The following is a 12,661-nucleotide window of genomic DNA, read 5'->3' on the forward strand; positions in this document are numbered from 1 at the left end:
CCAGTGTGGCTGGAGTAGAGTGAGCCAAGGAAGAGAGGTAAGGTTAGAGAGGTAATGGGAGAGGAGAGATCAGCATTTCAGGTTTTTACAGAGTAAAACAGAAGGGCGTGGAGAGGGAGGTGAAGGCTAAAGCAGGGTAACCTGAGGAGGCCACTGCAATATCCAACTGATGGACTGGACTGGGATGCAGAAGTGGAGGCAGTGAGAAGTGGCTAGAAAATAGGTATGCTGTGAAAGGAAAAGGTGAAAAGGTAGCGGTCACGCACTGTTTTCCAAGGTTTTGACTTAAGCAACTGAAAGAGTGGAGGGGTCCTTTACTGAGGTGGGGAAGCCTGAAGGAAGAGCATGTGGAGAGCCAGGACTGGAAAGAACACAAAAAGAGACTACTTGGAAGGAGGATTTGTGAGTTCTGAGTTTAGGGAAGGGGTTTGGGCTGGAAATGCCAATTGTAAATTGTCAGAGTCTGAATGGTATTTTAAGATACGAGACTAAGGGGCACCTGGGTGGCTCAGTGGGTTAAAGCCGCTGCCTTCAGCTCAGGTCATGATCCTAGCGTCCTGGGATCGAGCCCCGCGTCGGGCTCTCTGCTCAACAGGGAGCCTGCTTCCTCCCTTCTCTCTCTGCCTGCCTCTCTGCCTACTTGTGATCTGTCTGTCAAATAAATAAATTAAAAAAAAAAAAAAGATACGAGACTAAAAGACTGGAAGAACAAATGTGGAAAGAGAAGACTGTAGCCTAAGCCCTGGGGTCTGCAACCCTGGAAGGCCAGTAGAGGAGTGGAGGCCAGCAAAGAAGATAGAGAAGGGGAATTAAGAGAAGAAAAGTGAGTGGTGTCTGAAAGGCACGTGTGCAAAAAAGGAGGAAGTGAGTGATTCTGTCACCTGCTGCCGATAAATCAGGTAAGATGAGCATCGAAAATTACGGTAGTAGATCGCTTCTCGGCCTTTTGGCTAAGATCAGGTGAAAATTACGGTAGTAGATTTGGTAATAATGGAGGTCACTGGATACCATGAGAAGAGCTATACCAGCACACTGGGAGGAATGAGAGCCTGTATGAAACCCATCAAATAGGATGGAAGGAAAGAAGAGGAGACAGCTACTATAAACACTAAAGGAATTTTGATCTGTAACCATTTTTCTAACAGAAGATTCAGCCTGCCTATTTTGAAAGGCTAAAAAGAAGATAAAGAGAGGTCCTAACAAGGACTGTATCAACAGGTTACAGAACATATAACAACACTGAACAGAACATGAGATTTAATGACCGGGAATTCCTTCTCAGCCATGATAATCTGCTGACTAGGGTGCTGCCTGGGAAGGGTTTCAGTACTTACACTTTCATATGTAGGACCTGAGGTGATGTTTTGGCTGGTCCTTTGGGTAAACCTAGGAGAGTATGACAAGACAGCTTGATTACCCTACAGTGAGAGCACAAATGCAAAAAGATGACTTCCTATGAACAAAATCTAAAATAAACCTTCAGACTGCAATGAAATATTAATTTTATATAACAACAGCCATCTGGTTTCAGTACCCATCAGCTTTTGATGCCCAAATACCAAAGAGAATAAAGACAAAGCACTATCCCATGGCAGTGGTAGCCCCGAGATCCTGAAGTACACATAATATACTAGTGAGAACAAGCCGTCAGTTTTTCCATCAGAGAAGCTACCACCCTGTCATTTCCTGAAGGATGAGAAGCAATCCAGAGTAGAGGTTAGGAATGAGGTAGGAAGGGCCCTAGTTTGATGTAAGATAGCACACACACTTCGGCTTGTCTTTCCCACTGAGGGCAACTAAAAAACCTGGAAAGGATGCATGGGACAAATATTTGAGGGCTGATAAGTAAATAGTTTATAGGATAACTGGGAAAGAAGACTAGATTTTGAGTATCACCAAATCATTGTGAATTTAACTTTTTTTCCCCCCTCTTGTATACCCAAACCTGAATGCAATGCAGCCTAAAACCCAAGAGTGGGCAGTGAGGACAACCAGTTCCAGGAAAAGCTCTTTTGTTCTAGCTTCTGAAATCCTAATTGCTCAGAGGCAGTGTGGAAATCCCCTTTCCCCTTTTTTCTTTTTCTTTCTGTTCTCTCATCCTCTAAACCTGAGGCAATCCCAAAGTGGCTGAAGTGACAATAGAAGCAAGAGGGACCTGCAGAGGTTTATTCATCAGAGGGGACCCTTCTTGTCCAACAAGTGTAACTGTGATCCCAAGGACAGCACAAACACTGTCTTGCTGGTTTTTTCTTTTCTGTCCCACCACTTGGTCCCAGACACATGCACAGTCAAGGAAATGCATCACATATAACAGGGCAACTGAATCTCCAGTTTTCTGACTGGAGGAACAAAAAGGCAAATCCTAGAAAAGCAAAGCACCAGAGAAATAACAAAGAGGGGGGAATTCAGAAAAATCTTAAAGTATTGTATGACATCCTGTGCTCACTCCTTGATCTGTGCCTCTGTGGATTTGATCCCAATCAGGATGCAAAAGATACTGAGAACTAAACACATAGCCATCCAGACCTCAGGGTGGCACATATGAGACAGATCAGAATAGCACAACAAAGCTTTGAAAACATAACTACTTTGGAACCAGCGACCTCCATATTACCAAATCCAGCACAAAGGCAGTAGGCTAAAGCTGAATCATGAACCCAAGGAGGTTGTTTGCCTTCTAAAATCAAAACAGCCCCATCCACGACAGGATATAAATAAGAGGAAGTGTATCCTAACATTAAAAATGCCCAGGATACAATCCAAAATTACTAGGCATGTGAAAAACTGGAAAAATTTCAACAGGCAAAAGAAAAGGCAATCAACAGAAGTCGGTATCAAGAGGACACAGATGTTAAAATGATCTCAGATTTTAAAGCAGCTATTATACAAGTGCTTCAACAAGCAACTGCGAACACTCATGCAAAAAAGATGGAAAATAGTTGTTTCAAAGAAAAATAAGATACAAAGAAGAGCCAAATAGTAACTTTAGAATCAAAAATATAATAACTGAGGTTTTAAAAAAAATTACAGAATGAGCTCCCTAGAAAAATGGGGATGACAGAGGAAACAGGTAGCAGAGAAATCCAAGATGGCAGAGGAGTAGGACACCTTAGTTTTGTTGGGCCCCAGAAATGCAGCTAGATAGCTATCAAATCATTCTGAACACCTGTGAACTCAACCAGCAATCTAAGAAAATAATAGCTGCAACTCTACAAATAGAAAAGAGACCACTTTCTGCAAGGTAGGAGGTGTGGAGAAATGAATCTGAGGTGACATATTGGAAGATAAACCATGGGGGGAGGGAGCCTCTGTAAGCTGGCTACCCAAAAGTGATAGAGCAGCAGAGCACAAAATCAGAACTTTTTTTTTTTTAAAGATTTTATTTATTTATTTGACAAAGATCGCAAGTAGGCAGAGAGGCAGGCAGAGAGAGAGGAGGAAGCAGGCTCCCTGCTGAGCAGAGAGCCCGATGCGGGGCTTGATCCCAGGACCCTGGGATCATGACCTGAGCCGAAGGCAGAGGCTTTAACCCACTGAGCCACCCAGGCGCCCCACAAAATCAGAACTTTTAGAACTCTGCTCTGGTGAGGGACATCCCAGCCTGAAAGGCACTCAAGTGGCAAAGCAGGGTAGAATCTTAGGTGGGACAGTGTATGGTCTCAGAATCAAGATGCTAAGATTCGTGGCCATGAATACTTTATTCAGCAAGGCTGTATTTCAGAATAGAAGGAGAGATAAAGAGCTTCCAGGACAAACACAAATTGAAAGAATTTGTGATCACTAAACAGACCTGCAAGAAATATTAAAGAGGAGGGGACCTGGGTGGCTCAGTTGGTTAAGCGTCTGCCTTTGGCTAGTATTGGGATCCTGGGGTCCTAGGCTCAAGTCCCACATTGGGCACCCTGCTTAATGGGGAGTCTGCTTCTCTCTTCTTCTGCCCCTTCTCCCTGCTCATGCTATCTCTCAAATAAATGAATAAAATCTTTTTAAAAAATCTAAAGAAATATAAAGGAGCATCCTTTAAGCAAAGAAAGAGCCTAAAAGTAATACGGACCAGAGACAATATAAAGAAACAGTGACTTTACAGGTAATACAATGGCACTAAATGTGTATCTTTCAATAGTTACTCAGTGTAAATGGGCTAAATGCCCCAATCAAAATACAAAGGCTATCAGACTAATGAAAAAGCAAAACCCATTGATATGCTGTCTATAAGAGACTCGTTTTAGATCCAAAGACACCTCCAGATTGAAAGTGAGGGGGTGGAAAACAATTTATCATGCTAATGGACATCAAAAGAAAGCTGGGGTGGCAATCCTTATATCAGACAAATTAGATTTTAAACCAAAGACTATAATAAGAGATGAGGAAGGACACTGTATCATACTTAAAGAGTCTATCCAACCAGAACATCTAGCAATTGTAAATACTTATGCCCTTAACATGGGAGCAGCCCATTCTATAAACCAATTAATGACAAAACTAAAATACCCCACTCACTGCAATGGGCAGATCATCTAAACAGCAGAACAATGAGAAGCAAGAGCTTTATTATTATTATTATTATTTTACCTTATTATTAAAATTTACATATAATGCATTATTTGCTGCAGGGGTAGAGGTCTGTAATTCATCGGTCTTATACCCAGAGCTTATTACAACACATACCCTTCTCAATGTCCATCACCCATTTACCCCATCCCTCCACCCCCCACCCCTCCAGCAACCCTCAGTTTGTTTCCTATGATTAACAGTGTCTTATGGTTTATCTCCCTCTCTGGTTTTGTCTTGAAACAAGAGCTTTAAATGACACATTGCACCAGATGGACTTCACATATATATTCAAAGCATTCCATCCTAAAGCAACAGGATAAACATTCTTCTTGAGTGGACATGGAATATTCTTCAGAACAGATCACATACTAGGGTCACAAGTCAGGTCTCAACAAGTACCAAAAGACTGGGATCATTCCCTGCATATTTTTGGACCACAATGCTTTGAAACTGGAACTCAATCACATGAGGAAATTTGGAAAGAACTCAAATACATGCAGGCTAAAGAACATCCTATTAAAGAATGAATGGGTCAACTAGGAAATTAAAGAATTAAAAAAATTCATGAAGACAAATGAAAATGAAAACACAATTGTTTAAAACCTTTGGGATGCATCAAAGGCAATCCTAGTAGGGAAATATATAGCAATACAAGCCTTTCTTGAGAAACAAGAAAGGTCTCAAATACACAACCTAACCTTTCACCTAAAGGAGTTGGAGAAAGAACAGCAAGTAAAGGCTAAACCCAGCAGGAGACTAGAAATAATAAAAATCAGAGCATAAATCAAAGAAATAGAAACCAAAAGAACAGTAGAACAGACCAATAAAACTAGGAGCTGGTTCTCTGAAAGAATTAATATGATTGATAAACTCCTGGCCAGACTCATCAAAAAGAAAAAAGGAGGACCCCAATGAATAAAAATCATGAGTAAAAAAGGAGAGATCATGACCAACACCAAGGAAATACAAACAATTCTAAGAATATTTTATGAACAACTATATGTCAAAAAATTAGGCACTCTGGAAGAAATGGATACATTCTTAGAGACATATAAACTACCAAAACTGAAACAGGAAGGAACAGAAAAGCTGAAAAGACCCATAACCAGCAAGGATACTGAAAAAGTGATAAAAAATCTCCAAAAAAGGGGGGCCAGGGCCAGATGGCTTCCCAGGGGGAATTCTACCAAACATTTGTTTATTTATTTTTAAAGATTTTATTTATTTATTTGACAGAGATCTTAAGTAGGTGGAGAGGCAGGCAGAGAGAAATAGAAGGAAGCAGGCCTCCCGCTGAGCAGAAAACCTGATGTGAGGCTCGATCCCAGGACCCTGGGACCATGACCTGAGCCACCCAGGCGCCCTCTACCAAACATTTAAAGAAGAATTAATACCTATTCTTCTGAAGCTGTTCCAAAAAATAGAAATGGAAGGAAAACTTCCAAAGTCTTTTTATGAGGCCAGCATTATCCTGATCCCAAAAGAAGACAAAGACCCCACCAAAAAGGAGAATTATAGACCAATATCCCTGATGAAGATGGATGCAAAAATTCTCACCAAGATACTAGCCAATAGGATCCAACAGTACATTAAAAGGATTATTCACCACGACCAAGTGGGATTTATTCCTGGGATGCAAGGGTGGTTCAACATTTGCAAATCAATCAATGTGATACTCTACATTAATAAAGGAAAGTACAGGAACCATATGATCCTCTCTGTAGATATAGAAAAAGCATTTAACAAAGTACAGTATTCTTTCTTGATTAAAACTTCACAGTGTAGGGACAGAGGGAACATACCTCAGTATCATAATGGGGAAAAACAGAGAGCTTTTCCACTAAGGTCGGAAACAAGGGAGGCATGTCTACCATCACTGTTTTTCAATATGGTACTAGAGGTCCTAACCTCAGCAATCAGACCACAAAAAGAAATAAAAGTCATCCAAATCAGCATAGAGGAAGTCAAACTCTCACTCTTCGTAGATGACATGATACTCTATGTGGAAAACCCAAAAGACTCCACCCCCAAATTGGTAGAACAGGAATTCTGAAAATGGCATGATACAAAACCAATACACAGAAATCAGTCACATTCTATACATTAACAATGAGAGGAAAGAGAAATTAAGTAGTTGATCCTATTTACAATTGTAGCACCAAAAACTATAAGATGCCTGGGAATAAACCAAACCAAAGTAGCAAAGAATCTGTATTCAGAAAACTATAGAATACTCATGAAAGAAACTGAAGAAGATAACAAGAAATGGAAAGATGTTCCATGCTTACAGATTGGAAGAACAAATATTGTCAAAATGTCTGCTACAAAACAATCTACACATTGATGGCAATCCTTACCATAATACCATCAACTTCTTTTCACAGAGTTGGAACAAATAATCCTAAAATTTGGAACTAGAAAAGACCACCTGAATAGCCAAAGGGATGTTGAAAAAGAAAACCAAAGCTGGTGGCATCACAATTCCAAACTTCAAGCTCTATTTCAAAGCTGTAATCATCAAGACAATATGGTACTCACACAAAACCAGACATACAGATCATTGGAACAGAATAGAGAATCCAGAAATGGACCTGTATGGTCAGCTAATCTTTGACAAAGCAGGAAAGAATATCTAATGGAAAAAATACAGTCTCTTCAACAAATGGTGTTGGGAAATTTGGATAGCTACGTGAAGAATGAAACTGGACCACTTCCTTACACCATACACAAAAATAGATGCAAAATGGATGAAAGACCTCAATGTGAGACAGGAATCCATCAAAATCCTAGAGGAGAACACAGGCAGCAAGCTCTGTGACTTCAGCAGCCATAACTTCTGTCTAGACGTGTCTCCAAAGGCAAGGGAAACAAAGGCAAAAATGAACTACTGGGACTTCATCAAGATAAAGTGCTTTTGCACAGCAAAGGAACCAGTCAACAAAACCAAAAGACAATCGAAATAATGGGAGAAGGTATTTGCAAATGTCTTATCATTTGGATAAGACTAGTATCTTATTTTTTGGGCTAGTATCCAAAAATCTACAAAGAACATATCAAACTCAACACCCAAAGAACAAATAATCCAATCAAGAAATCGGCAGAAGACATGAACAGACATTTCTCCAAAGACCACTTAAAAATGGCCAACAGACATATGAAAAATATTCCACATCACTCAACATCAGGGAAATACAAATCAAAACCACAATGAAACACCACCTCACAAACTTGGAATGGCTAAAATTAACAAGTCAGAAAATGACAGATGTTGGTGAGGATGCAGAGAAAGGGGAACCCTCCTACAATGTTGGTGGGAATGCAAGCTGGTGCAGCCACTCTGGAAAGCAGTATGGAGGTTCTTCAAAAAGTTGAAAGTAGAGCTACCCTATGACCCAGCAATTGCACTACTGGGTATTTACCTCAAAGATACAGATGTAGTGAAAAGAAGGGGCACATTCACCCCCATGTTTATAGCAGCAGTGTCCACAATAGTCAAAGTATGGAAAGAGCCCAGATGTCCATAGACCGATGAATGGATAAAGAAAATGTGACACACATATATATATATATGTATGTGTATGTGTGTGTGTATATATATATATATACATACATACATACAATGGAATAGTACTCAGCCACCAAAAAATTGAAATCTTGCCATTTGCCAACAACATGGTGGAATTAGAGGGTATTATGCTAAGCAAAATAAGTCAATCAGAGAAAGACGATTATCATATGATTTCACTCATAAGTAGAATTTAAGAAACAAAATAGGATCATAGGGGAAGGGAGGGAAAAATAAAACAAGATGAAATCAGAGAGGGAGACAAACCACAAGAGACTCTTAAACATAGAAAACAAACTGAGGGTTGCTGGAGAGGGGGCTGCATGGTGGGTAACTGGGTGATGGACATTAAGGAGGGCATAATGAGCACTGGGTATTATATAAGACTGATGAATCACTGAACTCTAACTCTGAAGCTAATAATACATTAAATGTTAATTAATTGAACTTTAATAAAAGATTTATCTAAAAAAAAAAGAAATAAGCAGCAGACTTGAACTTAAATCAACAGAAATTATCCTATCTTAAGGAAAAACAAAACAAAACAAAACAGAAAAAGAGTGGAAAAAAATAAGGAACAGAACTCTAGGCATTTACCAGACAATGATACCAGATCTAATATTTGTGTCATTAAGAGTCCCAGAGGAACAGTAGAACATGTAGTGTTGAGCAAGTATTTGATAAGGCTGAAAACTTCACAAATCTGGTGAAAGACATAAACCAACAGATTCAAGAAATGCAGTATAGTAGGTTGAATGGTGCCCCACCCACAAAAGGTATCTCCTTGTCCTAATTCCTGGAACCTGTGAATGTGACTTGATTTGGAAATGGATCTTTTCAGATGTTTTTAAGCTAAGGATCTTGAGATTACAGTAATGTTATATTAATTGAACTATATTAATTGAATGAGCCTTAAATCCAATGACGAGTGATCTTAAAGAAAAAAGCAGAGGGAGATTTGAAACACACAGATCAGACAACATGAAGGTAGAGGCAGAAAGTGGAGTGATGTGGGCCAAGCCAAGGAAGCAAAAAAAAAAAAAAATAAAATAAAATAAAATGCTAACAGTCACCAGAAGCTGGAAGAGATGAAGAATGATGCTAGTCTCTAAGAGTCCTGCAGGGAGTGTGGCCCTGCAGATTTCAGGTTTCTAGCCTACAGAAGTATGAGAAAATTAATTCCTGTGGTTTTCAACCACCAAGCTTGTGGTGATTTTTTTTTTGATGGCAGCCATAGGAAATGAATACTCTCAGCAAATCCCAAACAGAATAAACCAAAAGAAATCCATGTCCAGACATATCATAATTAAACTGTTCAAAATCAGGAAAAAAAATTCTTAAAGTGTAACATAGAGAAAACATATTATCTATAGGAGAACAATGATGTGAGTGCATATAGACTTCTCATTAGAAACCACATAGGGCAGAAGAGGGTGGAGGAATGTTTGAAAACTTAAAGAAAAAAAAAAAAGAAAACCAACAACTCATCAACCCAGAATTCCGTATCCATTGCAAAAACCCCTCAGGAACAACGACGAAGTAAAGACATTCTCACATGAAGTAAAAGGATATTTTTCACTGCCAGTAAACATGCTCTAAAAGAATCGCTAAAGAAAATTCTTCAGAGAGAAGGGAAATCATACAAGAAAATAAAATATCATCAACAGAAATGGCAAATACTGGGTAGGCTCCTCTTCTTGAGTTCTTTAAAATATACTTGAGGGTTGCACACAAAGAGTATAACATTGTCTTGGGTTTTTTTTCAATGTAGATATATACAATAACTACAATATAAATGGAGGATCTCTAAATTTCCTACATTTTACTTTAAGCGGTAAAATATTGGGTGTACTTGGAACAAAATATTATGTATATTGCAATCCTTAGAGCAACCATTTCCCCTCCCTCCTCATAATATAAACTACACAGAGTTACAGTCAAACTCATAGTAGATAAGATGGAATGAGAACATTCAAACAATCCAAAAGACTGCAGTAAGGAGGAAACAGAAACAACAACAACAACAACAAAGAAAACAAATAAGTTACATAATGTTAAACTTAAATCCAAACCTAATTACATTAAATGTAAATGGTCTAAACGTACAGTTAAAAACAGAAATTACAAGAGTACATAGAAAGGCATGACCCAACTATATGCTATCTACAAGAAATGCACTTCAAATATTTTTATATAGTTAAAAGTAAAAAAATGAAAAACAATTCACCACACAAACACTAATCAAAAGCAAGCTAGAATGGCTATATTAATATCAAAGTAGACATCAGAGCAAAGAAAATCAGAAGGGATGAAAAGGAGACAATACAATGCTTTAAGGGTCAATTCACAAAGAAGACACAGCAATACTGAATGCACATGCACTTAATAATAGAACTTCAGGATATATGAAGCAAATGCCAATTTTACACAACGTTTTCTAGAAATAGGACACACTGTATGATTCTATTAAGATGCCATGTTTGAAAAGACAAACTACAGGGACAGAGAACAGACTGGTGGTTGCTGGGTATCTTGGGGCGGGTGAGTGTGGGGCAGTATAACTATAAAGAAATACCACAAGGGAATTTGGGGGGTGAAGAACTATCCCATATCCTGTAGTGGTGGTTACAACATCTAGACATACATTAAAATTCATGGGACCATACACCAAAGAAAAACAATTTTAAATAGATGAAATTTCACCTTATGGAAATTTTAAAAATAAGGTTAATTAAAGCAGAGAAAAAAAAAAAGCAGGCACTAGAATCAGACCCACTTGAATTTGAATCCTTGACCCACTTGAATTTGCAACACCTTTGGGCAGGTTAATCTTCAGCCTTGGTTTCTTCACTTGTGAAGAAATGAGAATGATAGTATTTCTACCTCCCAGTCCTATAAGGAGCACTAATAAGTAATTTAGTCAACCTTACTTATTCTTGTTAGTCTGTTGCCAGATAGTAAGTGGACTATAAATATGACCTATTATACTTTATCCCATAATCATGGTTTTTCAAGATTTGTTTGTTAGAATAATTCCATCACTCATTTGTTCCGTGATGGTGAACAACAAACACAGAGGGGTAGAAAATTCTCAAGACTCTAACATATTTTTGATGGCTAATTTTGCCTTTCATGTGTGATCTCTGGCACAATATTTAACCCACAGTACACATATTAGGTAACTTTAGTGCTTCAATTCCTGACACTATTATAGTTTCACTCAGGTATAAGCCCTTCTGAAAATTAGAAAATGGATACAAAAGTCTTAGTCTAAAAAACAAAATATTGATATTACACATTATCTTTTATTCCAGTGAATTCTAAGAACTATAATTATTTTGATATCTGGATGTTGGGTGGACAACCATTATAGGGTTTCTAATGTATGATCAGCAAAGTACTGCTTTATGATTCTCCAGGGATGCTTTTTAAAACTGAGGAGTCCTGGGTGGCTCAGTGGGTTAAAGCCTCTGCCTTTGGCTCAGGTCATGATCCCAGGGTCCTGGGATGTAGCCCTGTAGCAGGGCTCTCTGTTCAGCAGGGAGCTTGTTTCCTCCTCTCTCTCTCTGCCTGCCTCTCTGCCTACTTGTGATCTTTGTCTGTCAAATAAATAAATAAAATCTTAAAAACAACAACAACAACTGAGGAGTCCTACTACTGAGTCAGATTTTGGGGGGCCAGCAATTTTACTTTTTAATAACCCCCAAGTTATTTTTATGCACACTAAAGATTCCTGATACTACAGATTAAAACAAGCAGCTATTAGGTAGGATTTGATCTTTTTATAAGCTTTATAGAGACATTTTTATAATTGGATTTCATCTATATAGTCACTTCTCATTACACAACATTATTTGCAGGATAAAGGAAAACAGAATCAGTTACTTTGGATCACATTATTTACTAAGCAACTTCCTGGAAATCTGCCGACAGCATTGCAGCATCACTTGCGTCACAGTTATGTGATGGTACTGACCGACTAATCATTCACAACACAGCCACTGACACTATTCTTTCCCAACACATGAAGCTTTCCTCAGTCCTCTTCTTCCCTTTTGTCTCTCTTTCTTCCCACTTTGATTCTCCTTTCTCATTTCCCTTCTCTGCCCCCGCCCCCTACTCCTTTTAAGTAGAAAAGTAATTCAGTGCTTGAGTAAAAACATTGGGCAACTCTAAAAACATGTCTAAATCCACTGATGTGAAAACCCATGTATTTTTATCAAGATATGCCAAGCTATGTTGAGTGAAAAACGCAAGGTTCATTAGGGTATGTAGAGTATGCTGCATTTAATAAATGAGTAAAAAAATCATATTCATTATTTACCCAAAGACACTTTGGAAGGACAAATAACAAAGTGGCTACCAGGGTAGGAGCAAGATGTGACATAAGGGGAAGTAATGGGGTGGGGTGAGGTCAAGTACTGTCCTTGTAGATCTTTTTATATCATTTTGATACCTGAATCATGGAAATGCATTGTCTATTACCTAAAATACTACATTTAAAAGGAAAAAAAACCCAGCCTTTCATGTACAGAAAATCCA

At 38.5% G+C, this 12,661-nt stretch overlaps 1 protein-coding gene across 2 annotated transcripts in view; it reads right to left on the bottom strand.

Annotated features, from left to right (window-relative positions):
- The window catches only part of TOM1L1 (target of myb1 like 1 membrane trafficking protein), a 59,442-nt gene that overhangs the window by 6,490 nt on the left and 40,291 nt on the right, over positions 1–12,661 (bottom strand). For both annotated transcript variants that reach the window (XM_080827191.1, XM_080827190.1), the window contains one exon: positions 1,335–1,386. In XM_080827191.1, coding sequence (XP_080683317.1) covers positions 1,335–1,386 — 52 coding nt within the window. The remainder of the gene's footprint in view (positions 1–1,334; positions 1,387–12,661) is intronic.

The sequence above is a fragment of the Martes martes genome (genome assembly GCF_963455335.1).
Source record: "Martes martes genome assembly, chromosome: 16".
In the NCBI taxonomy this organism is placed as follows: Eukaryota; Metazoa; Chordata; class Mammalia; order Carnivora; family Mustelidae; genus Martes; species Martes martes.